Below are 25,938 nucleotides of genomic sequence, written 5' to 3'. Positions count from 1 at the left end.
TGCCAAACGCACCCCAGCCCATTCTTATTCTTCTGATTATATCAGTCTCATGATCCGGATCCGCGTCACTACCTGCCCTAAGTAGATGTATTCCCTTACCACTTCCAGTGCCTCGCTACCTATCGTAAACTGCTGTTCTCTTCCGAGACTGTTAAACATTACTTCAGTTTTCTGCAGATTAATTTTTAGACTCACCCTTCTGCTTTGCCTCTAAAGGTCAGTGAGCATGCATTGCAGTTGGTTCTCTGAGTTACTAGGAACGGCAATATCATCAGCGAATCGCAAGTTACTAAGGCATTCTCCATTAACTCTTATCCCCAATTCTTCCCAATCCAGGTCTCTGAATACCTGTGAATATTATTGACAGTATTGTGAAATAAATAAACTTTTCATTAAAATAACTTCTAGGGTATTACTTGCCAACACTACGATATCATTATGAGGCGAGCCGTATTGGGGGTCTCTCGATTAATTTTAACCAACTGGGTATCATTAACCTGCACCCAGTGCACGATACACGGGCTTTTGTTCTTTCGTTTCGCCCCAGTGAAATGCGGCCGCCGTGGACGGGATCTAGATACCATGGCTTAGGACTCAGCAACGGAAGGCGAATTCTACTACGCAGCCACGGCGGGTACGGTTTCACTGGTAGGGCGACAAGGTGGAATCAAGAGGCGCGCTTTCCCAGACAATCATCAGCGGTGCGTGGTGCTCCATCTCGAACTTTATTCTTCACTTTGCGGAACGCGCGCATTCAACAATAGCGCAAGCCCACTGCACCGTCGTCAGGAAACGAAAGGCACATGGCGCGCTATATTGTCTCTGCACATTATTTGTCTAACAACGCTTGGCGTTCTGTTCGAAGAATAATATGCAATATAGGTATTGAAACCTCATAGGGAAAATTACGTAGAAAAGCTATTGTAGAAGCAATTAGAAAAATAGTACGCTAGAATGTTTTATCATCAGGGTACACAGCAGTGCCTCGTGCTAATAATAAATGCGGCTTGAAAAATTGCTGATTTTACAGCATGCCTCGATTCTTTCGTTTAGAGTCCTACCATTTGCATATATTGTAGTGGAATGAAGACATAGTACTCTGTTAGAACGTTGAAACAAATTTTGCGCGTTGGTTGCGAAACCTATCGAAATATCTCAAAATAAAAATGGCGGGTAACTTATCGGATCCATTTTATCTCGTAGTGTCTTCTATGTGTGTCTCTTTTACTGAAGCCTGATTATTCGGGTTTCTATCATGATAAAATTTCAGATTATCGTTGCGCAGCCCTGTTTGGTAGTAATAAATTGAAAGCTATGCCAATGAACGTGTAATAAATAATTAACATACTAGCACGTGCGCAGGTTGAGAATCGCGCTATCTGCCACAGGTGATTTTATAGAAATTTGGTGCGCCTAAAGAACAAAATCTACCCTACAGGTACAACCAGCCGACCTATAGCTACAGATGCTAGTATGTCGCTTATTAGTATGCGTTTTTATGGTGTCGCTAAAGCTATAGAGCGTTTACTATCCTACTCTAGCCAATGTACTGATGGCATAACCATGAAACTACTAAAATTGCTAAACATCACAACCTTAACCTTCCGCGATTCAATTGATGTCTTAGACTTGCCCAAAGAGCAAACGCTTGTGAATATTGTGATCTCATTGAATAGTAGTGATAATGACGTAAAAACTAAGTATAGAGCAGTATCATTTACATCCGTTGCATTCAAGCTGTAGAGCATATCAGTATAAATACTGATTTAGCTCATTCACAATACAATTCCGCAACCAAATGGATTTCAGCTTTCCCGGTCTTCTGAAACGAAGAGCGTTGAATTACTTAAAGACCAGCTTTTTAAAACTAACGCCATTTTTATAAATCCAGCAATAATGTTCTGTATTTTCCTTAATGCAAAACTGCTGTATAGGATGGACCTAATTAACATAAAAAGCTCCGTGCCCTTCCACTCTGTGAGAAGGATAACTTCGAAGCTGTGTATGTGGGCCCCTTAATGGCGAACTGCACCTCCGCCGCGGGTGGGCCCGACATGGCATTATCTACGGGATCGGCCCACGTATGGGAAGTGCTTTTAACGCCTGCTTCACCTCCGCCGCGGGTCGGCACAGCATTGCAGTATCTTCGGGATCTTTTTTTCGCGTGAACAAGATATTGGGGAAAGTAGCCCATAACAGCTTCGCTGTAAAAAATTAGGGCAGAAGCTCCCGATCGGTTAACTATCATACACTCCGTAGCATTCTTTGCATTCATAACTGATGAAGCTTATACTAGCGGAGGCCGCCCAGCCATGGTGCCGCAGGACGTCTGGAGCGGCAGCTACCGCGGCCGCTCAGTTCAAGCGCGCCAGTGTATTCTATTCCCGCGCTACATGCCCGTCAGCCGTGTTTTTCAGTAGCTCTCGAAGTGATAGTCGCTCCGCTACAGGGCACCCCTCCCAGTGCGAAGCGCAGTTGAAATATGCCAGGGGTAGGGTTACGGACATAGTTACGGGCACAGTTAGGAGCATTGTTGCCGCGACAGTAGGCCTCATCGAAGTTGCTGATGTTGGTCCCTCATGGATAGGTTCTGCAGGTAGCTGAGTCGATTTGCTACAGGGCCGGAAAAGCACCAAGAACAGCCACAGGGAGAAGAGCAGAGCTAAGTTCAAGGCTGCCCAGAGAATCCAGAGCTGGATGCATAATTTCACGTCCTGCAGAGTCTGGTTTTCATCGCGATCTCGCAGCCAGAACTACTGGTCGCGTATTAAAATCGCATGTTGATCGGGGCTCTGCGTGTAGTTTGCGGTTGCTGGAGTCCTGATCACAAAGACTACCTGCGGCACACGTAGCGCTTCAAGAGATAGCGTACTCGGCTACTCTATGGCAGCTGTTTGCAGCTGGCTCGGTGCGCCGACGGCAACAACGACTTGGAAACGCCTGGCCAATTGCCGAGATGCGCGGTGGGCCGTTCCCTGATAGGTGGCTCTTGCATAGCGGCTGCAGCAGGTAAAATCTGCTGAGCTTCGAGATCGTGGGTGCTGTAGATGTAGCTTCTATTTTGGGTGCTTGCAGTTGTTAGTAGTATTGGGTTCCCGCAATCCGAAAGGGATGTACTAGATAGCACCGGCCGCGTTGGTTGTGAAAGAGGCGCAGCCCCAGTGATGACGTAGTGCGAAATCGCGAGATGCCGCAGGTTCTCGTATACGCCTGGGCCAGTAAATTCGTAGCTCCAAAAGTAGGTCATCAGGTAGCTCGGTACTTGCGTGGAGGCAGCACAAGTGTTGATCACTCACATTGTAGACGTGAACCAGATGGCAGAGCTGCTCCTGTAAAGCTTTGGTAGGCCATGTATCAGTGGAAGGTGTGAGCACAGATCAGAAGGCACGCCTGTTGCTGCTCGCGTTGAAATCTCGAATGCTGATGGCATCAGGGTTTCCCTGGTCGCTGAAGGCATCGGGAATGTTGTGGTTGTGGCGCCGCCGTGACTGCGAGCGTGAAATTTGCGCTTACTGGAGAGGATGGGAATGCCTCTGAATCGGTGATGAGTGAGGTGTCCCCGATGGGAAAAGGGCAGCTTGCAGGAACGAGCAAGACAGAAAAATGGTGAGCCGCAGAGTAGCTGAAAACGCTTGCGTTCTGACCATTAAATTACGTGGAATTATTTGTCGTTCAACTGTCTTTGAGCTGGGGAGGAGGCTCACAGACGGAGTACAGGTTTGATGCTGGGGCCGGCTCCTGCCGACGATCGGTGCTCGCGGACGCAGGCCACGCGGGACGACAAGACCGGAATGACACGATGACTGAAATGGTGAGAGCTGTTGCGACTTAGCACTCTAGATAGCGTAGTTAAGAAGGACGGCTGCCCGCAATCCGTCGTAGAAATCCGGACCAGAAACTGAAACTTTATAGATACGGAAGTACTTGTCCAGCTGGATGTACCAGATGTCCGGGATGCCGATGTAGAATTCCCGGACACCATAGAGCCGCGGGGTGTTTGCCCGGCCTCGTAAGGCCACGCCACTCTCGCCTTGGTATAGTCGCCGCATTGACGCTGGCGTCGCTTGGCTCGGTCGTCCGCGTCACCGATTTGTGGTATGTGGCTGGAAGAGGTAGGTGCCGAAGCCACGGTTTATTTACGGCTAACCCATAATGGTGTCACGGAGTCGAGCACGCAAGCGTGTTCAAACGGCGTGCTACATACTCTGCGTTTGAAATCAAGACTGCTCTGTCTGAGGAGATGAGCAACTTCAAAGAATACCAAGCGCACTATGATCATGTCCCCAGAATATCGTTTTATCCTCATTCTTATGTTTGGTAAATGAAAGAAATGTTGTATTGCTTTTTACTGCGAATCTGTATATGACTGGGATCCCTGGGCTCCTTCACCTCCGCACGCAAAAACTCAACCATTCAGAGCGAAAGGCGCGCGCCGCGTGCACCACTAGGTTCCTTGCAGTACCACCACATGGTGCTCGCCTTAGCGCATCCCCGGCACCAGCGGCGCCGGTCGTGCAGGGGAAAGAAAAAAGAGGAACCAGAAAGCTCCATTCGCGCATAGCATTCGCCGCAAGCGTTTCCGGATAAAGGAAATGGTTGCATAACTTGCAGTTGCCTGGAAGCGGCAACTCCAGCATACCAAGCAGGGAGTTACGTAACTACACTTTTAAATATCAAAGAAGAGCCCGTCTAGCAACTGATTTCATTTGTCTTCGGATAGCGCTATGAAAAGGCTACGCATAGTTACGATCATGAAGAACAGTGGGAACACGATGAGCGGCGATGGGAACAGTAACGTCAGTATGTACAATAGCGTGGTGGTCATGCTAGGCAAAAACGTAGCTGTTCCTGCCCAATGCAAGCCACGCATACTTATGATGCCTGAAGTTAAGCGTGACTACTGGTACTGACTACGGGAGGGCTAGAGAGCTTGCCCCCCCCCCCCAACCCCCTCCCCCCGAATTTTTTCCAGGAGGCTGTGCAATGGCTTGCCGGAGATTAGCGATGGGGTCAGGAGGCATCACGTCTTCTTAAACAGCCGCTTGATAAGTGCGGGTATTTCTTTCATGCACATTCTCTTGTAAGACTTCCAACCCTTCCCGAACACCCAAATAAACTCTGTACTCCAAACATCAACGATGAAAGTACCTTTAAAATTCATCCCGGCAGAGAATGCACATCATTTTGCGACTATAAATTATATCTCTATAGCAAAATGAATGCGACTCTGAGATCCACAATAAGCTCCACAGCATTAAACTCATCTAGAGGAAATGGCGGAGGGCGAGACAGTGGGAACGGTTCTATGAAGTGGCCTTATGCCGTCCAGGAATTGGCCGCACACACTTAACCCACAGGAAGGGGGAGCCACCGCACTGTGAAGTGTTCTCCTACAGCTTATCATCGATACATTCCGGTGAGTTCTTTACCCAGTCTCTACGGAAAACCGTAATTTCTCGCCTGTTTTTCCTTCACTATTATGGTTGGACAGCCGGTTACGCAGCAGTTCCGGGGCTTATTCTTAGAACATATGTCAGGCGGAGCGATTGAAATTCATTTGAAACCTGCTGCCAGATGCCATAATCGCAGCCACCGTGGGACAAAATAACGAGTGCATCATCGACATCGGAAATGAACGTGGCCATTATTACTGCTGACTCGACAAGCAATGGCTGTATATGCCGTGAATGACCGACGTCACTCCTGCTATAATCACTGAAAGGCATTATGCCAACGTTGTCGCTGGAAGCCACCTGTAATGCCGCTATGGGTAACGCCGCATGTGTTTGGCGCGGCCGCCATTGGAAGGTGAGGATTTCCTCGAAGAAACACGAACGCCCACGCGCCCGCGAGCGCGAACTAGAGCATGGTCCTTGCCTCCCTCTGCCGACGACCTTGAGAACAGAGCTCGCACACGGACAGACGTTTTCACAACGCTGGAGCTCTTTGACCCAGAGAATGAAGACAGAGAGAAGCAACTTTGGGGAGCGCGCTTCTGCGCCTACTCTTTTTCTCAGCGCCGCCGCCCGTTGCTAGAATTTTCGGGCCATGTTATATAAGAGCGCTCTCGGCGTGTTTCATGTTGTTATGTGGTTTTTAGGTCAGGCTTCGAGCAGCGCTGTAGAAAGTCCACGCTTATGGGAAGTCGTGAAGTGTGAACGTTGAGCTAAAGTGTTAAGTGTTGTGCTCAGTCAGCTTCGGCAGCTCAATGGGAAGTTTTTATTGCTTTTCTGTGTGTAGCTCAACTGTTTTTGAAGTCTGTCCATCATCTGCATGTTTGTCTGCGATATGTCCTACGCCAAATGAGTGTTACCTCAAAATAAGTATCCAAGGGAAGAAAAAAATTACCTTGAACTGTACTCCATCTATTTATTATTTTTGCCTAGGCTGCCACAGTCTTAACACGAACAAACGACTGGCGCGTTTTTATGTTTTTACAGCGGAGCTGTTTACCTCTAGCCGCCGTACGAATCAGCCGCATGTGCGCTCTCATAGATATGCGCAGTAACTTACACTAGCTCAGAAGTGAGTGGCATCTGCCGTCTCTCACTGTTTTTGCCGCATGTTCCTGGCGTGTTAGAGACTTATTATGGCGGCCAGGTTGAAGTAAATGAAAACAATATAGAGGGTGTCCCACCTATCCTGGCCCATGCTAATTGAATAAGAAGAGAGACAGCAAGATCCACGACGAGACAGAGTGTGATTTGTGCAAACTGGCATTTTCCGGCTACCATTCTGTACAAAATTCGAGAAAATAACGTTCCTCATTACTTGCGCAATTGCCCAAGATCTCATGTCCGATTGTGCATCACATTGAAAAGCAACATGCAGCAGTTGTTTCGACTTCGCTACGTTTTAAGTTTTCCGCTTTCCAATGCCAGAGGGCAGGGAGCGAGCAAAGGTACGAACTAAGCGTGCGACAGCAGCACTCTCGAAAGGAGTAAAAACAAAATCTAATTCTTCTCGGTGCGCTGTATGGCGATGGTGATAAAGTGACAAAACTGCTATTTAAATGTTAGTTGCTGCTACGAACAAGCATCCGTGCGACGCTGTGTTAGCCATGCGCCTCAGGGCGACACGTGGCATCCGCGACCACGCTGCGGGCGCACGACGGACGTACGTGGAGGTAGCGGAGGTCACGCGCGCAAGAAGCCCGGGTGCGCCCTCAGTGCGCCCTTTCTTTTGGTTTTCTGTCGTAACATTGAAACGCAGAAAAAAGAACTAGGAGACATGTGTAGCCAGCTTGCAACAACTGAAGATGATGCTTTCGAAAGTAGTTTACATTTTGGCATGCAGTCTTTCGCAATTGTGCAAGCGCTGAGAAATTTTGTAATTCGTTTTCAGTATTGAGGAAATCAATTATGTAAGGGAAATTCACAAGTTCGCGCAACGCAGTCGAAAAATGAAAGAAAACTTTGTTGGTCCGGTTTAGCAAGGACATACTGTATCAAATCAAGGTCTATCTCATGTCAACAGTGCACAATAAACATAACGTGACTATTTTTTGTTTTGTAGGCAGGATTGCATCGAAAAGTGCACACTTTAGCAACGACACATCTGAGATGGCGTACTGCAAAGTCTGCAAGTGCCATCTAAGGCTATACATGCGAGACCTTAATGTGCACTGAGAAGGCAGAAGCACACAGATAAGATCAAAGCGGTAAAGGAAGTTACCATAAGTAAAACCATTGACTCGTTGTTTAAGCCTGAGCCATCGAAGCCCGCGACGATCTAGGTGAAGCTGACAAAGCTGTGCCTCGCAGCTCACATGTCCGTGCACAGTTCTTTGTGCTCTGCTTACAACTCGGCTTCGGTGGTGAAAAACTAGTCCCAGGATTCTAATCTTGCAGGCGGGCTGATGCTAGGATCCACGAAATGGACCACCAATTTCCTAGGTACTCGGTCCCACATTCCTCGACATGCTTGTTGAAGAGAGTAGACAAGGACAATATTCCCTTTTTGCGGAAGAAAGAACCGACAAACTCTGCGCTAAAGAGCTGAGTATTGTTGTGCAATATTTTTCTCACACAAGTGACCATTTTGCCACAGCATTTTTGGCACTTGTTGCACAAACTAAAGTGTCTGCGAGTGGCATCATTTCGGCGCTGAAATCTTTTTCTGGACTCGTACAAGTTGAGCATTTTAGTGTTTTCATATAGGTACAGATGGTGACAGTTTAATGTGTAGTGAGTACCGTTCGCTGGGCTCGTTGATGAAGGCAGAGAACTCTAATTTAATCCTCGCATGTGCACATATCACTCAGTGCTCTTGGCCTGGAGTGAGGCGACTAGTGCTCTACTGCCGAATATTGAATATCTTGTGCGTGAAAGCTGTAGCTGCTTTTTGTACGCGCCCAAGAGGCAGGAGCAATAGCGATTGATTTATGTTTCAATTAATACTAGTAACCCACCTAAACACCACAGAATGTCTAGCACGAGGTGTTTGAGTGTCGCGGCCTCTGAGTCGGATCCTTGAGCAGTGCAACGAGCTGAAATTGCACTTTCAGATAGTTCATTTGACAGAGGGGTGGTATACAGCACTGTTGTTGCATGAAATCTTAAAGGATGAAAGGGAATATTTGAACATGCATTTGTTCAGCCGATAGTAATGAAGGTCGACGGGGCCAACAAACTGTTTCAATCAGAGCGCGGACCCGTGTAAACTCTTCCATGACATGGACCTCCTTGCATGGTCGATGCTGTCAAAGCACTTGGCGAACACGCGTCTCCAACCGCTGGCTAGGAAGGGCTATTGCTTCACCTACGCGCCTGTGCTCTTGTAAGCGTGATTTGAACGCTTTTCATAACAGCTCGCTCGCGGAGCCTGAGGACAGCATGTTAGACGGCTGTCGCACATGTGCAGTGGCATGCATCAAATCCCTCGTATAGATGCTTCCAGAGAACTTGGAGTTGTTCGAAAACTTCAAATGTCTAAGCCGAAGCTATGTTCGCCACAAGCCATTTTCCAAGTTTCTAAAAGTTCTGTCAGCTTCCAAACCAACAGGCGACAAATCCAACAGTCAAATGGAGTACGGAGTTCTGCAGGCGAAGCTTCAATCTCTCACTGTTAATTAAAATTTGGTGGAATGCCGGCGTACCACTGTGAAAACAAAAAGAGGAGCTGCTAGTGAGACTCTTTCCAAACTTTCCGAAATCGAATTTCCCAATCCTTTGCCTGCCTGTGTCGAACGCTGCTGTATAGCGGGTTTGTAGCCTGGCTTCCCTGGCTAAGACGGATCACAGAAATAGGCTGGCAACGCCAGCATTAGACATAATTTTCCACGTTCGGTGTGGCCTCAAGGAGTTTTATTTATTTATTTTATTTATTTAGCACATAATATAAACCTTTCCGTCCAAGCAGAGGGGCAATACAATGCATACAGACAAAAGAGAACAAATTAGGGACAAGCAAGTACAAATTTACAAACTTTTTAGTCACACTGTGTCTGTAAACTGTCGTTCCTGTCTGATATTATTCTGGGAAAAAAGTTAAATTTAAACGTGTCAGTTTGAGCATAATAGGGTGTAAGTGAGTTCTGATGATGCTGTCTTGTGTGCCGTGTTATAGTAGGCGTTATGTAAGTCGATGGTTTCGTTTCAAGCCTGTTGTTGAGAAGGGAAAGGAACTCAAGCTTTAGCAGCTTTCGGCGTGATTCAAGAGTGTGTATGAAATTTTCTGTCAAAATTTCAGAGAAAGAGTCCAGTCTTGCGAATTCATCAAATATAAGCCTAACTGCATTTCTCTGTATTTTTTCCAGACGCGCGATATTTGACTTAGTGTAAGGATCTCATGATATACATGCATACTCTAACTTTGGTCTAATAAATGAAAAATAACACAGTAATTGCACATTAGGAGGGGTATTTTTCAGTTTGTATCTTAGGAAACAGAGTTTGCGGAAAGCAGAAAAACAAATATCATTAATGTGCATGTTTCACGACAATGTGGAATTCAAAGTAACACCTAAGGATGTGTAGTTGTTAGTCTCACGCAGAGCTGAAGAACTTAGCGTATAAGAAAAAAGTTAGTAGTTTTTTTTACACAGGTATGGGGGATGCTGCGAAAAATTGGGGCCAGATGACCGCTTCATGGCAAGATTTAACGCTGCTGTGAAGTGGGATCTGTGCAAGCGATGGAAGCCCAGAAAAGAGAAGTTGTAGCTTCCACCGTGGCTTGAATATAATCAGCTGGAGCGCCTGGGGCTACCCTAGGCGCATGATGCTGAAAAATAGTTGCCGTTCACGAAAGGTAAAAAGCAGAGTCCGTATTATTATTACTGTGTATAACTAAAAATAATATTACCGTGGTATCTTTCATATAATAAATGTAATGCTAAAGGCTTGAGAGAAAGCTTATTGGTTAAATTTGTGTTTACTGTGACACCTGTAGCGGAGAATCGTGCCCTCGCGGCAACCAGCCTTGCGGAATGTGGAAAACACGGGGAAGGCGGGAGGTGGAAATTCAAGACGATGAGCAAGACGAGAACAAGCTGAAAGCAGGAGCCAACGTTTCGACAAGTGGACTTGTCTTCTTCCAAGCGCACGCTCCTGAAGTTTACCTGTTGCTCATTAGGTTAGTTCTCACGCTCAACTATTTCGAATTCGATTCTATTCACTACCTGCAAACTTTGGGCACTAGCATGGGTAGACCATTCGCTCCTATGTATGCGAACATTTTTATGGGAAAGCTTGAAGCAGATCTGTTTAAATCCTACCATTTGAAAGCCCACACCTATTTTCGTTACAATGACATATTTATAATATGGAAACACGGCACAAGCGCCTTAACCAATATAATTAGCCATTTCAACCGCTTTAACCCGGGTATTAAACTTACTGCTCACCACTCTCCTAGTCATATCTAGTTCCTGGACACTACGGTCTACATAGAAAACGGAATACTGGGAACGACCCTTTACCTGAAGCCTACGGATAGCCAGCAATATTTAGACTACAACAGTCATCACCCGCAACACTGCAAGCAAGAAATTTTTGTCGGCGAAGCGGAACGAATAACAAGAATTTGCAGCGAAGACCACGATTATTATCCACCACCTAAATGACCTTAAAACTACGCTAGCAGAAAGAAACAATCCCAAAGTTGCTCTCAATAGAGCTTACGATACCGCATCAAGATTAGAGAGACAGTCGGAATTAGCAAAGAAAAACCCCACAGCAGAATCTGACAGTCCGCCGCCCTTTATAACAATGTATTCTTACGCACTCCCAAACATAAACAACATCCTACGGAAATTCCACCCATTGTTATCAAGTAACGAGCGTCTGTCAAGAGCGTTCCCGGATGTACCTAGGTTTACCTATCGCCGCAACAGGAGCATTAAAGACATGTTAGTGCACGCAAAATCAGCCGACAGCACTCCCCCGCAATAAAAGCATCTTGTCGCCCCAGGTGCATAACCTGCAGGCACCTCCAAAGTGACATTAAAATAAAAGCACCGCAAATAGTTATACACACGAAGTCAAATCTAGCGCCACTTGTACAAGATCGGATGCGATTTATATGCTTCAATGTTCCTTCCGTATTGAAACAATATATCGGTGAAACAGGACAAGCAATGAACTTCAAATTAAACAGACATCGCGCGGACACAGCTAAAAACCTTCTCAAAGCCGTCGCCGAGCATTTCAACTAACCAGGTGATAACTTTGATGAAGTTAATCTCTACATCTTACATTCAAATTCCCGTTCCGAACGAGAAAGAAAATACAGAGAATCGTACCATATCCACAAATTCAAGACATTGCAACCAATAGGCATAAACGTTTCAAAGGGAGCCTTAGAATCTATTCGCTATGCTAAATTTCAAGCTATAGACAAAAATAATTAGTTTGGCTCCTTAGCCTTCTTTTTTGCTCCTTTCCTTTTTTTTTCAGCCGACGTGTCATATGTCGTTGACACGCCGGTCAACACGCAAGCGTTGACACGTGCTTGAAAGACGGCCGGGTCACTAGCCTTGTGCACAGCGCTCCTTTACTCTCAATTAGATACACTGACACACCTTCGCTCGTTGCCGCACCCACCCGCCTTACACCCTTTCCCCTTCAGAAGAACCGCACCTATATATACTGCGGCGAGGAAAGCATGGACCCTATAAAGTAAAACGATTCCAATATGCTAATATTCCAATCTCCTGACGTCAAATTTGCGTAACCGCCGACGCAAGCATCGGGCGGTCACCCGCAGGGTTGTCTCAACGGACCAATCTAACGCTCTCCTTGTTCATAGGAGGTCACTTTTGTTTGCTTGAAAAACGAGTAACATTGCCTACAGAGAACGGCTTGTCTTATCTAATTGGCTCGCAAGAGGTGGGGAGCACGCTCAAGTGGAGAGGGATTCAATAGGGCCGAGCCACAGCACTGAAAATTGGCACCATCCTTCCGATCCGGTTGGATGGGAAGGATGGTGCCAGCGTCTGGGATTGGTCGGCTTTCCCTTACTTAACTTACGGTGGCTCGTCCACTATCGCGGTGGCACGCAAGGGGAGCTTAAGAATGACGCTAAAACGGATTCTCAGCAAAGAATAATTCGCAGAACGAGGTTGTATACGTGCCGAAAGTGCTCGAATACGTTACACGGTGACGCAAAAAGTTTTATAACACACAAATAAACCCATGCTCTCCGGCAAGTGCCGGTAGCCAGTGCCTGGGCGATTGGTGGCAGACAACTTTTATTCCTTTCGGGATGGGCCAGCGTGCAGCAATTCAGAAGAAAATTCAGTTTTGCTCGGCATATTAATGCATCTTTAACGCGTACAAATAACTTTGACGCGGTGAGTTTTTGCAGTTTTGTAGCGTCGCGTGACAGGCAGGTCATGTGGGTGCCACCCGAAAATTATTGGCCAATACACCAAGGCTAATCGCCAAAAGGCGTCGAATCAGAAATTATTATTTTTCATTTGTTCGGTGAAATCATACATAATGATTGTGTAACGTCGCATCAGATGGGGAGCTATCGCGGTTTTCGTGACGTCGCGTGAAAGACAGGTGATGGGGTGGTCCAAAAAAGTTTTTCACCAATCACGGAGCGCTGATTGCAGAATTTGAATAGAAAATTTTGGAATAGTTGTAGGTTATAGCACCCCATACGTCGCGTTGAAGAAGGCAAGTCCACTTGTCGAAACGTTGGCTCCTGCTGTCACCTTGTTCTCGTTTTGCTCATCGTCTTCCGGAGTGTGGGTATCACAGTTGTTTTTCTACAACCTTGGTCGATTTTTCTCGCATCTGCAGCGATTCGCTAGAACATGAGAGCTTCTGCCTTCTCAGACCAAGCAAAACGTGTTCTGTGTGTAAGCATGATGTCGCTGTTACCGATGTCAAGGCGAAGCCCCTAGATAATTTCAAAAGAGCGACGCTCTCCTCCCCGCGGCATTTTCCTCCCCCATTGTCCACGCGCGGAAGCGGCGCGCGCTGCACACGGCTCGCTGTTTCTCATTGGTCCCCGCTGACGAGCCGTACTATTCGATGGAGGCGCATGGTCTTGGGACAGTTGCGCACCGCAATGTTGAAGAAAAGTTTGAAAAATGGCGATAACAGCACCAAGAATGCTGAAGGTAACGTTTACACGGAAGTACATTTCTTGCTAAACCTTTATGAATGGGCTATACTAATGTAAAAAGAGCTTTTAGGCGTGGTCTATACACCAAACATTTTTTTCTGCCACATAATATGATGCTTTGCTTTGTGCTGCGAGCACCCATCCGCATCATCGTGAGAGAGAAGCTTCACGGTTGGGCTCTCAACAACACCGCCATTACGTCTATGCGCGCACCTCCTCCCAATTTGCGCGAGATCTAGTATTGCTTTTGGGAGATCCTCTGTGTTTGGCTTTTCTTTTTTTGCCTGTGTGTGTATGTGCACCGCAGGTATTATATTGAGCACGCCTTCGTATAACGACTTAGTCGCGCGTGCATCGTCCGTCCATGTGCTTTCTCAATGAGCAAGTAGCTTTTACGCTGTTTTCTCTAACTGAATAGGACCGTTGCGTAATTTTAGTGCGAGCAAGCGTGCGCGATCGTGTGAACACCGCCTGCGCATTGCTTGTATCCGTGAGAAAGGCAAATACTAATCGACTCCCACTCATGCGTGCGTGGCAGCCCAATTGAAAGGAAATTCAAGAAAATTTTTTAATTATGGAGTCTTACGTGCAAACCCACTTTTCATTATCAATCACGCCTTAGTGGGGGACTCGAGAAATTTCGACACCGTGAGGTTCTTTAACATGCACCCAAATCAAAGTGACGGGTGTTGGGTCCAAAAGGACTTCTTGGGCAAGTTGATGCTTAGGTTTCCTAGGTATACTTAGTAGCGCAAAATACTGTCGCAGCACTGCGCGACTGAGGCAGCGAAAGAAGTAGAGTGCGCGCGTGATCTCGGGGTACTCTGCGCCGGCTGGGTCTGGCCTGTAGCTTCCTCTCGGACCTTTCACTCTGTAAATAAACATCTTTCGTAACATTACATTTCTTGAAAAGGTACAGAAGAAAGGAAGACAGTGACGCGCCAAACTACCAACTGTTTATTGACAGCCAGAAAAAAACGTATAGAAGAAAAGACAACTTCCAAGGTTCCAACTTCCAGAACAACTTCCAATCCAAGATATGTTATCATGCCCATGTGGTTCTGTCACACCTTGACTCCCTGCGCATGAGCGTAAGTTGTCTTTTCTTCTATACGTTTTTTCTAGTTCTCATTAAACCGTTGGTAGTTTGGTGCTGCACTGACTTTTCTTTTGTCACTTATCAAGACAGGTATTTTGCTCCACAAAATATACCTAGGGTGTTCTGTCATTTCTCCCTCATCGAAATGCGGCCGCCGTAACCAGGATTCGATGCGGCGACCTCGTGCTTAGCAGCCCAACACCATAACCACTAAGCAACCCAGGCAAATTCGAGAACTAAAAATAATGCAGAAACTGCACTGGAGTTGTTTAAATATGCATAAGCATGCCCCGAATTTCAAGTTGGCCCAACTCCAAATTTCGAATTAGACCGTGCCCAAACTTACGTTTGGGCGAGTCGAAAGTTCAAGTTGGCGAACCCCTTGATTTTAACTTGGCTTATCCCTAAATTTAAGATAGCCCACCCCAAAACTTCAAATTTGCCTACCCCCATATTTCAAGTGATCCCACCCTCTTGAACTTGGCCTATCACCAAATTTAAGTTGACCAACAGTCACTTTGAGGTTATCGAGTTTATGTTGTTGTGTTTGCCCAGTTTATGTGCAGTACAGCAAAGCGCAGAACGATTTCAGACGCCATTGTATCGGCCAGTGACTGGAAACGAAGGACGCGGGTTGGTTCCGCGAAGAGGGGATACGCGAGAAGCCCATGCGCGGAAAGAAGTACGGTTGAGTAGTTGCGCCGTAGATAGCAGTCAAGTCTTCACCCTCGCTCGGAATAAAAAGGAAGACGGTGCAAGCTGACTGGCAGCGTTCTGGAAGACGGACGTAAAGTGGGAGGGGTGTGCTCTAGGTCACCGCCACCGCTAACACCGATGCGCTTCCCACATGCCCCGTTGTCCATCTCGGTCATGACTGCGCTTTGTTTGTGGGCCTCGCCACCAGTCGGGAGCGCGTAGTCGCGGAAAGTAGGCGACGCGACACATACCCATCCGGTTTGAGTGTCATTGTTTAGCATCCGCGCGCGCCTTTTGAGAATGTCTTGTGAAAACAGCGGTATTTTTACGACCACTTAGCCGGCTAAAACCGATGAATGTTTTTGTGTGCGATCGCCATCGGGTCCCAATTACAGTGTTTGAAGCGTTCAAGCAAACCGGCCCACAGCTGCACTGGGGACCGACTTTTCTTAGTACGAGCACGGCAGCCCACTGTCCGGCAGACATGCCGTCAATGAGCCGTGGACTAGCGGAAACATTTTCGCAGCTTGCGTGGCGGCCGCTTGCAAGAGAAATGGGGATGACATCAAGGTCGATACTCGGAGCCTAACGTAGGGGACAGGGAGATGACACGTGTCTTTGAGCAAACTTATTCCCTTGCGTGTTGTACAGTGTGCCACTGTTCCCACCAACACCGTGTGCGTGAGGAACGTTATTGTGATATTGGTTGCAATGGTGTGAACCCGCATGTGTGATTGGCTGGTTTATGACTCTTCTGTGCAAGTGAGGGCTTAAAAGGTCATGTTTTGGCTGTGTAGAAAAGAGCGGTGGTTCGGACTTGGACCCAGAAAGACGCCTTGGCGTTTGATGGAAAACGGCTCTTCCTTCTCGTGCTGCCGTGCGCTTGATTCATCGAGGGGCGCCGACTTCGGACCTTAAACACCCTAACAAGCTAGCAGAGGATAAAGGGAAAAGAAATGAACTCCAACACGCAAATTTAAGTTGGCCCACCCCCCAATACCATTTGGCCCACCCCCAGTTGTCAACTTGGCTTATCCCCAAGTTTATGTTGGCCAACATCCAATATTAATTTGGCCTACCCTCAAATTTCAGTTGGCAGTTGGTCCACACCCTACTATAAATTTCATCATGTATTTTCTAAGGGGCCCATGTGTCTCTGTAGGATTTCTCTTTATTTTCTAGGAGTTAAATTTTTTATCGCTTATAATGCTACCAATAAACTACGTTTACATTATTATAACAATTAAAGGTCTTGCGGTTGCAAATTATTCCTTTTTTGAAGATAGAAGGCATTACAATTTTCGCATGACAGGGCTGAAGTGCTCGCCAAAGAATGCATAGGCATTAAAGAATGCAATGCAGACTAGCTAGAGCTCATCACCCGCTATGCCACGGGTGTACATTCCACGTATTTCTTTCAGGGCCTGCATTCATATTATCTAATGAGTGCCGCGCCCATCAATCTAAGCTGGAAAGAAGCTGCTCTATGAGCCTCTATTTCGATTTTCCGTAAAACAGGTCACGCATCCTAAGAATCACGAAACGCGCCATTGAGAGGCTGTATCTACGAACATCATTGTTCACAGCGGAAAGCAGAACCTATAGTGCTGCATTTCCGACTGAATAATAGTTGACGACACGCGAGGTGATGGAGTGCCAGCAGAATATTCAGCATACTGAGAACAACCCCATTCTTTTGCAACATACAAATTGTCGTAGCAAGAACGGTGATGCGCAGGCTGGAAGACTAAAAAAAGAAAGATGAATTAGGGGATGCGTTGATACGAGCAATAAGAAAGGCGCCTTACGTTGCAACCAACACTGCTCTTTGTCGGAGCAACATTCTTTCGGCCAATGTTGTGCGGCCCCTGCTTTTTGAGCATTGCGTCATGTTTTGATTGTCGTATCACAAAAAGTGCATAACCATCTTCTGGCTTCTTGCTGCAGTTATATGCGCTACAGCACGGCTTATTTTTAACCAAACACCGCAGGAAACAAAGCGTGCAACGCTCGTGACGCCGAGCCAAGCGAGCTAAGGAGAAAAATGGAACAAATTAAAAAGAAAAACAAGCAAAAGGCAAGATCGGCACGTTTCCAAGGGCAGCGGCAAGGAGACCAACTGTCGCGCAGAAAAGCGGGCGCAAATTCGTTCCCACTGCAAGAGCAGTGATGCGCAAGGGCGAGGAGTAGGAAAGGAGGTCACGCGGCAGCGGAAGAGGTTAACGAGTGGCGGTACTTACAAATTATCAACGCACATTCTGTCAAGGGTTCACCGTCATGGCTTCAGGGACATTTCGTTACGATCTGTTGTGCAAAAAAGGGTTGCCGCAGTCGAACGTGAAAATGCATTTGCAAATAACACTGCAAATGAACACTGCTATATTTGGCAACAAATTTTTTGCTCTTCATTGTGTTTGGCTACATTTGGACTACAATTGCTTTAGCGTTGGGATACGCCGTCTCGTTTCACCTGGCAACACTTGCGTTGACCTCCTCTGGCAGTTACTACGAGTCCCATGTGCTTAGGGACGTAGCGGGATTCGTCTCGTGATTTAGAGGCCGAGTTACGAGCGAGAAGGACAGAGCAGCGAGGCAAGTGGTGGTAAGCCTAGCGCGAGTCAACCGTACCCTTAGTCATCGCCAAGCACGGAGCACGAGCTGAATAAGTGTGGCGAAAGGCGCGGGCTTGGTGCACCCAGGAAACTCCCAAGAAACGTGCTAGGCGGCTTGCGACAATGCGCGTTTATCAGGCAAAGTACACCCGTTTAGAAAGCAATTGGAGAGCCTTGAGCGAAGCGCAAGGCCGAACAGAATGGCCGCCTTCACGCGGCCGCCACCAAAATATTTCAGAGGAATTTCATCGATAACCCGTTTGGGTACGCTTTCTCTGTGTGTGAGCGTCTCTGACATCTGCGTGACAACGGTAACGTCAACGAGGCGTGAGTTCCCATGCTGGAGCAAGAGCTTCCTGAGGCTGACGTTAACAGCCTTCAAAGATTCCAGCACCTGCGAAGGCTCGCCCCGGAAAGGTGAGGTCCCATCTTTCCCCACTTTCAACGGGTACATATATCCGCCCAAGCCACCTCGCTCGCCCAAACTCTACTTGGCTGCGCAGCGACTGATATTCCCCCGGATACCGTTTATGCAAATAAGCTAAACCGGTGGCTTCTCTGCAATGGGGGCCAATATGGCATTCAGAATAAAAAATGAACCTCCATAAAGCCGCCATTTTACACACACTTATGCACAACCAAAAAATTTTAAAAGCATGCTACAAGCAATGCACTAAAAGGCAACAGCACCCATATGCTTGTGCGTAACCCGTGTTCACGGGATAAAATATCGCAAACTTTTTTTCTATCATAATTCGCCCTCCAACAGGTTAGCCTGGGTTCTAGCGCGCCCAATTCAATCTCTGTTCTTGCAGAGGCAGTTCTTTGCTTGTTTGCGTTTCCCGCGTGTACATTGCCCGCGGAAGCTGTTGCCTGCGTCAGAGGCCTACGCTTCGGTAAGGCCAAACGGAATCGCACCAATCGTCTCAACCTTCTCGCTTGCCGGCGGGACATTCATAAAGACGTTCCATGCCGCTTGTTCATGCATGTGTCCATGGTGTCGTTACCTAGATAATGGGCAAGACAGTATAGCTTACGACATGTTCATTCTTCTCCGCCTTCACAGCATCTGGAGAAACTTCATGTACCTAAGGAATATAAATCCCGACGAGTAGACTCTTACTTTGCTGAAAGTGTGAGTAAACTACGTGAAGGTGTGATCCGCGCCACGTCAAGCTGCTTTGTGTGCAGCTTTGTATCCTGTGCTTTTTTCTCTGTGAGAAAGAAGCTTCAACTTAAAAAACCATGTTTTAGAAATCAGGTTACGACGATTAAGTGTTGTTATTGATGGATTCTCGTGTCAAAAGGAGTTTCCTAAACTTAAGAGCGAGCTAAAAGCGCAGGGGTGGGAAAGTGAATATTGTAAGCTGATGGCAGCCGTTCGTATCGATATATCTGCCGAATTTCTGGAAACCAATATTGAAGTGTGTCCGTGGCATTATGGCTTCAATATCGGGCTTCTGTACTAGCTGTTCTGTTTGCGAATCATGCCGTTGGACAATTTGAAGGGTGTTTATTTAATTGTTTATAAAACCATACTGAGTGTAAAATGATGAGTTTACGAAGCCATTTGAAGCGAGCAGGACGAATTTTAGGCAAATACGTGCACTAAATATAACGGCCATGCTGGCTGACAAGATATCGCGTTGGAGATTCGTGCGCCCACAAGCGGGAGGCGGTAAGCGTAGATAAATATTGTGTTCACTGAAATTCGCCCATTCGAGCCTATAGTGGGTGGTGCAGATGTTTTGCGACGAACTCTATGGGACATGAAACGTAAGGACGAACAGAACACAGCAAAAGATGACATCTGGCATCTAGCAAAAAAATCCTACGCATTAAAGTTCAGTAGGTTAAAGCATATTTTGGTTCCGGGCACCAAACCGTCGCCGTAGGCAAAGCATACTTATCAACCATATATATGGGTTGCTCACCACGCCCACCTCCTGAAGTCCACGACCAGGTGCGTAGCAGGGGGGGGGGGGTCTTATGGAGCTTCCAGCACCCCCCCCCCCGAAATCTTTTCGTGATGTCCATGCACCGCCGACAAAAGCAACTCCCGGCGCCGGAAATTATTCTGGGTTTTGTCTAGAACGTCTTTTTCGCGCTCGAAAAGCCATTTCACCGCGAAAATTGCCAACTCGGGCTGGATTTCGCGGCAACTCCCATGCACCAGGAGTCACATAACGCAAGCAGCCCCATCCGAGCACAAAGTTTCAAGGACGTCCTTTCTCGAACCGTGGCCGCGGCATCTCGCGCAGGCCGCGGAATCTACACTCTATCATGGAATCTACGGAGCGCGTGGATGTCAATTCCGAAGGTTTGTGGGTACAAAGTTCTCATAAACTTCTGATGTGAAAGGTGCATTGACATTTCCAAACGTGTGCTTTAGTTTTTCAATTAAGGAACTTTGTAAGCTTAATGTTCCCATAAATATTTGACGCTAAAGTGCATTAACTTTTCCAAAGTCATACATCAGGCCATACAACGAGACAAGCCAAATCTACACACTGTCAGACAAGTTGACAAAGCCTGCAGCGAGGCCCGATGAGACTAAGCGTTGTGGTGGTTAATTCGTGCTGTCATGTCACATGAAATACTATCAACTTTTTTTTTTTCACCTGCGCCAAGTGGAGACACTAAATCCAGCCAAGGTAACTACGTTTTTATTTTTTTTTCTACTTTGACATTTAATCGCGAGGACGCATTGAGCCTATTCAATTTCTTTGTTGTCGCTCCCCTACCCGCGGGCTGCCACAGCCAGCCAGAGCGCATGCGTTTTTCTCGTGTGGCCCCGACCACTGCGCATCGCACTTCGGTGCGCGTGCGGTTTTCTCTGGCCGAGTACATTTTCGTCTGGCAGTTTTCGACGCTTTCTAGCTAGCAGACGATAAAAAGAAACAATGGTCGCTCGCCGCCATCACTGTGGGGACTCGACGGATTGCACCATGGTCGCTTGAGAGCAACCTCTCCAGAAAGTCTTGTCTCGCCGGGGTAGAATACCCAGCAGTATGCGCATTGTTCTTGGTGGACCAAGGGTCTCGGTTTTCTTCGATATTCATTTAATAGCCACGTTAGTTGCCCAAAGTAGGCATTCGATTGGGACCAACATACCATGCGTTTTTTTTACTCATTACGGTGCCCGAGTCCCATAAAAGGAAAAGAAGAAACGTTGTTACGGCGCACCGAATTGTCCCATGGTGAAAGTTCTATTTTGTTACTTCTTTTGCGGAAAGTAATGGGCCATGGGACGCTTCAGCTGCGGATACTCTTACTATATTATTGCGATAGCAATTATATGGACACTCCAGGCGCATTCCTACCATCGCCGTCACCCTCATGTAACGCATAAAGTCCAAGGGCGATAACGTCGTGATCGCGCGCCGCGTGCTGTATGTGCGAGTGAAGGCGTGGGGGGGGAATGGGCGAGCCGACGATGGTGGCTTAGTCTTGTGTGCGCAAGGAAGAAAAGTGAGGAGCAAGCGCGTCGCTTTCCGTCGCGCAAGATACATCGGGGGGAGTGGATGGAATGGGGGCCGGATCTAGGATTCTGTGAATCTCTGATTGCGCAACATGTTTATTTGCCATCTTTGACTCATTATATAGCGTGAATTTTTCTTAGATACGTAGATTTATTAGCGACTTATACGTGTGTTTATATATCATGTTGCGAGGTTTTGTGTATAGGAGCAGTGAACTTGGGTTTCCAGTGGCACATTTTTTGCCTTTTATCAAGCTGTATCTTCGCATTTGTATATGCCATTGTACCTTCGCATTTCTAATGTGCGAGGGCGAGTCAAATGAAAGTGAGCCTACCCACCCCGCGCAGTTATTGTTCTGTTCATTATCTGCAAGGCCTGCGCGGCGCGCGCAGGCATCTCTCATTTACAAAAGTGGCACGCAGGTGGGAGGATAAATGTTCTGTAATGCGCTCATACACTGGGTCGAACATGGTTGCGTGACGTAATGGACGCTCCAGAAGTGGAGCAGCGTGGTGCCGTGAGATTTTTGACAGCTGAAGGTGTTTGTAAAGAAGAAATTAGTCACCGTATGGCTCCCGTGTGCATTGGAAATTGCATTTCATTGGTCACTGTGAAGCATAAGAACAAACGGTTCAAAGAAGGACGTAAAAGTTGCAAAGACGATCCCAGACCGGGCCAAAGCCATCGTGCAGTCACCCCTAACAAAATTGCAAAGGTTGATGAGCTGATGACACAAAAACGGAGGATAAGCATCGATGAACTGGCAGAGCGTGTGAACATCACTTATAGTTCGGTTCACCGTCACCGTTCACGCCATAATTTATGAACATCTCGGTTATCGGCCCTTGTGTGCGCAATGGATGCCCAAGATTTTGAACCACAGCCAGAATACGGAGGTGTTCGGCGCTGCCTTTACCATCTGATCCGGTATCACAATAAAGGTGACGATTTCTTGCCTGCAATTTTGATCGGAGACGAACCATCATGCCGCTACTACGAGTTTGAAACACGACAGAAAAGCTTATAATGGAAACATTCGAATTCACCACTCCCTAAAGAAAGCAAAGGCCGTCATTTCCGCCGGAAAGGTGTTGTTGACTTTTATTTTTCGATCGTCAGGGGCCATTACTGATAGAACTTGCAAAATCTTGAGAGACTATCAATTGTTTCCGATATTGTGAAACGCCCAATCGGCTGCGTGTCGCAATCAAGAACACACTACGTGGAAAATTGACGAATGGGGTCATCTTGTTCCACGACAATGCCCGTCCCCACGTCGCTGATGTGGTTGATACAAAACTGGCAAAGTTAAACCGAGAAACGCTGCAACATCCGCCATACAGCTGAGACACATTTTGGGGCAACCGAAAAAACAGCTCAAGGGAACCCGATTCGTCTCGGACGATCACGTGAAAGTCAGTTGCAGACGTTTTGAAGCAGCAAGCCAAGGAGCTCTGTCAGACGGGAATTACGCGACTCGTTAGTCAATGGGACAAATGTCTAAACGCAAATGAAGGCTACTTTTAATTAAAATACCCCGTTTGTCATATATTCGCATTGGCTCACTTTCATTTCACTCGCCCTCGTATATTCTGCAGAACTGCTTTTTATACGTGCTCTCTGTTGCGACTATAATTTCGGTGCAATTACTCACAATACACGAGTGGTGACAGCTGCTCCTGCGTAATACATTGGTACAAATGACAGCCTCATTGAGATTTTACACTGGCGGTTGCATATGTACAAGAATGTAAACAAGGATCTTGAATGACAAAGTTTCATTCACATATTTGTCCTCAACTTGTTTATTTCGTAGCCTTTACATTTTTCATTTCAGCGGCATGCAATGCTTTGCTGCTAAGTTCGTGCGATATTTTCTTTACTTATTAAATAGGCAAAAAAGATGGAAGCATTGACATCAGTTATGTTGGGCATAATTTTTGGCACCAGACGAGTATAATATTTTATGAAAAAAAAATACGTATTTTACTTGTATTGACAGTGCGTAGCGTTCCAGAATTCGGTTGCAGCATCTTTGGCAATGACAATGCAGTTATTATTCAGGTATTTGATCCCTAGGAGAATTGGTTAAGAGGAAGCTGTAGCTCGGGCTGAACTCAGACGCGGCCTATTCAGATACATCTAAAACGCAGAAACGCTTTTCTGAGATAACTCCTGAATCGCTTTTAATGAAATTTGTCGCATTTGAGAGAGTAAGTTAATTTCTAGTGTCTGTTGGAAGCGGAATTTCGATTTAGGGCCTGAACTTTGTTTATAATATTTTGAAAAATTCGAAACTTCGAAAAGAAATAGAAGCACCAAGTTTACAAATTAATAGCTGTGCATCAAGAACAGATATCGCGGTTCTGTAAACAGCTTCTATTACACCATTCATAGTGGACAAATTAGATATGTCTATTTGTATCTTACGTGAATTGGTTATGTTATGTACAAGGGTTCTGCAAAAGCCGTATTTCCATTATACAAAACTTTTTTAGACTCATGTATAACATATCAATTTTGTCCGCTGTAGATGTACTGTTATGTGCAACTCACAGAACTGTGATATCAATTTTTCATTGCTGATTTACAGAGTTGTAAACTTCATTGCTTCGTTTTCAGAAATTTTTTTATTTTTGCCACTTTTCAATAAAATATTGACAACCTAAATCGAACATTCGAAACAAACAGCCACTAGAATTTAAGTTTTTATTTTAAATGCAACAAAGCTCATCACATTTGGTGCAGTGGTTGCCGAGAAAAACGAGTTTTCTTTCTACATGTCTTTAGATAGGAGCACCCGAGCTAAAGCTTCCCTTTAAGGATAAGGCCGAGCTGCAACGTGAGCCCCCCCCCCCCTCCCCCCGAACGAAATTTCTGGCTACGCCACTGATAAGAACAATGTTTTTAAGAATACAGCTCCATCACTGAGTATTTGCCAATGACTATATCTAACGTTTCATGATCAATGTTAGTGAATACCTTGCATTGCATAGTGACCGCAATAAACGTCCCCTTAGTCGTAGATTCAGATTTACAGACCAAAGACGCGTGTGAAGGGACAGAATACTTGCGGCATTAAAATCCTTGCACTTTAGCAGCAGAACGTTGTAGTAGAGAGCCTCACTAAGTAGGAAAGCATCACCGCTGTTGCAAGGTAATATATATATATATATATATATATATATATATATATATATATATATATATATATATATATATATATATATATATATACATATATATATATATGTGTGTGTGTGTGTGTGTGTGTGTGGGCACTGTTCAAATCACTGAACGTCAGCAAACCATCATCATACATATGAATTCCTTCCTGGAGAAGCGCATATACACTTGCAAATTCGCGCCAGTATATTTTATGTGTGCTCTACTCGTTTCATTAATCTTTTGTTTCCGCGTCTTTCAGAGACTGGTTAGAACAAGTAGATTTCATAGCACGTTTTCCCGCACAGATTCTGCCGTTTACATGCATCAGCTTTGTGTTAGCCATCTATTATGCGTGTATATATTTCCTGCTTCGGCAGTGTTTAAACTAATATTCATCAATTATCTATGCATATATTCCTCATTTACAATGCCTTCATGAACAGCTTTAACATTTAGTGCTTGAGCTTAAGGTCTCAGTGTATATTAAGTTATTGTACAAATGCCTACAACAAATAAAGAAATAAATTACTAGCTCAAACGCGGAAGTGCGCGCTCGTTAGTAACGCAGCGATCTCTAGTATTTTTCTTTAATTTTTAACTCAACCATTGTATTTATCGAATCCACGTGCCAGTATACTTATCGATTATGGATAATTTTGCTCATACAGGTTTCCCGGCGTTTCGCCGTATGTGCTGCAGGGGTTCACTGCCCCACTACAATCGTCGAATAAACGGAAGCTTTCTTTGTTGAGTCATTGCGAAGACATGGCGCGACTCACCTACTTCAAGCACCGGTTGCGGATGGCAATGCTTTCCCATGAAACGCAGAAAATGTGTCCTCGGTCGCTACCTTCACTGCCGGATCCATGGTCGCGCACTCCTTCGCGCATCAGTCGCTATAGCCGCCCTGCGCGAGCGTGGGCAGCGCTTCCGCCACCAGTTCATCTGTCGCTCAAGCAACGCGATTCTCTACTCGCTCGCAGCCGGCTGGGAGCGCTTAAAACGCATATCCCGAGGAAAGCGCGTCGTGCTTTCGAGAAGCGGGCGTCGTAAAACGTCTTGGCTGGCCCTGCTTCTTGCGCATGTGGACAGGCCCTCCGTGGTGCTCGTATTCGAGAGGCGGCGGATAAGAGCGATGGTACGCACCTGACGCGCGCTCTATGCCCACGCTTTCTTAAGGCAACCTGAATGGCGACGTGTCGTACTTTCTGGCCCAGTAAAGAAAGAAAAAAAATTATGTAGGCTTCGTAAGCGGAAAGAGAGAAAGAGAGAGAGAATAATCAGGTGGTCGGAGAAAGGACAGCTT

The 25,938-nt window shown here is 46.3% G+C and overlaps 1 protein-coding gene across 1 annotated transcript in view; it reads right to left on the bottom strand.

Annotated features, from left to right (window-relative positions):
* LOC142570719 (putative phospholipase B-like 2) overlaps window positions 1-25,597 on the bottom strand; it is a 243,233-nt gene extending 217,636 nt beyond the window's left edge. The window contains exon 1 of the mRNA XM_075679063.1: window positions 25,412-25,597. Coding sequence (XP_075535178.1) covers window positions 25,412-25,451 — 40 coding nt within the window. The 5' untranslated portion in view covers window positions 25,452-25,597. The remainder of the gene's footprint in view (window positions 1-25,411) is intronic.
* Window positions 25,598-25,938: the final 341 nt, after the last annotated feature.

Source organism: Dermacentor variabilis, chromosome 2 (genome assembly GCF_050947875.1).
Source record: "Dermacentor variabilis isolate Ectoservices chromosome 2, ASM5094787v1, whole genome shotgun sequence".
Taxonomy (NCBI): domain Eukaryota; kingdom Metazoa; phylum Arthropoda; class Arachnida; order Ixodida; family Ixodidae; genus Dermacentor; species Dermacentor variabilis.
This window is presented reverse-complemented; position numbering and strand designations above follow the sequence as displayed.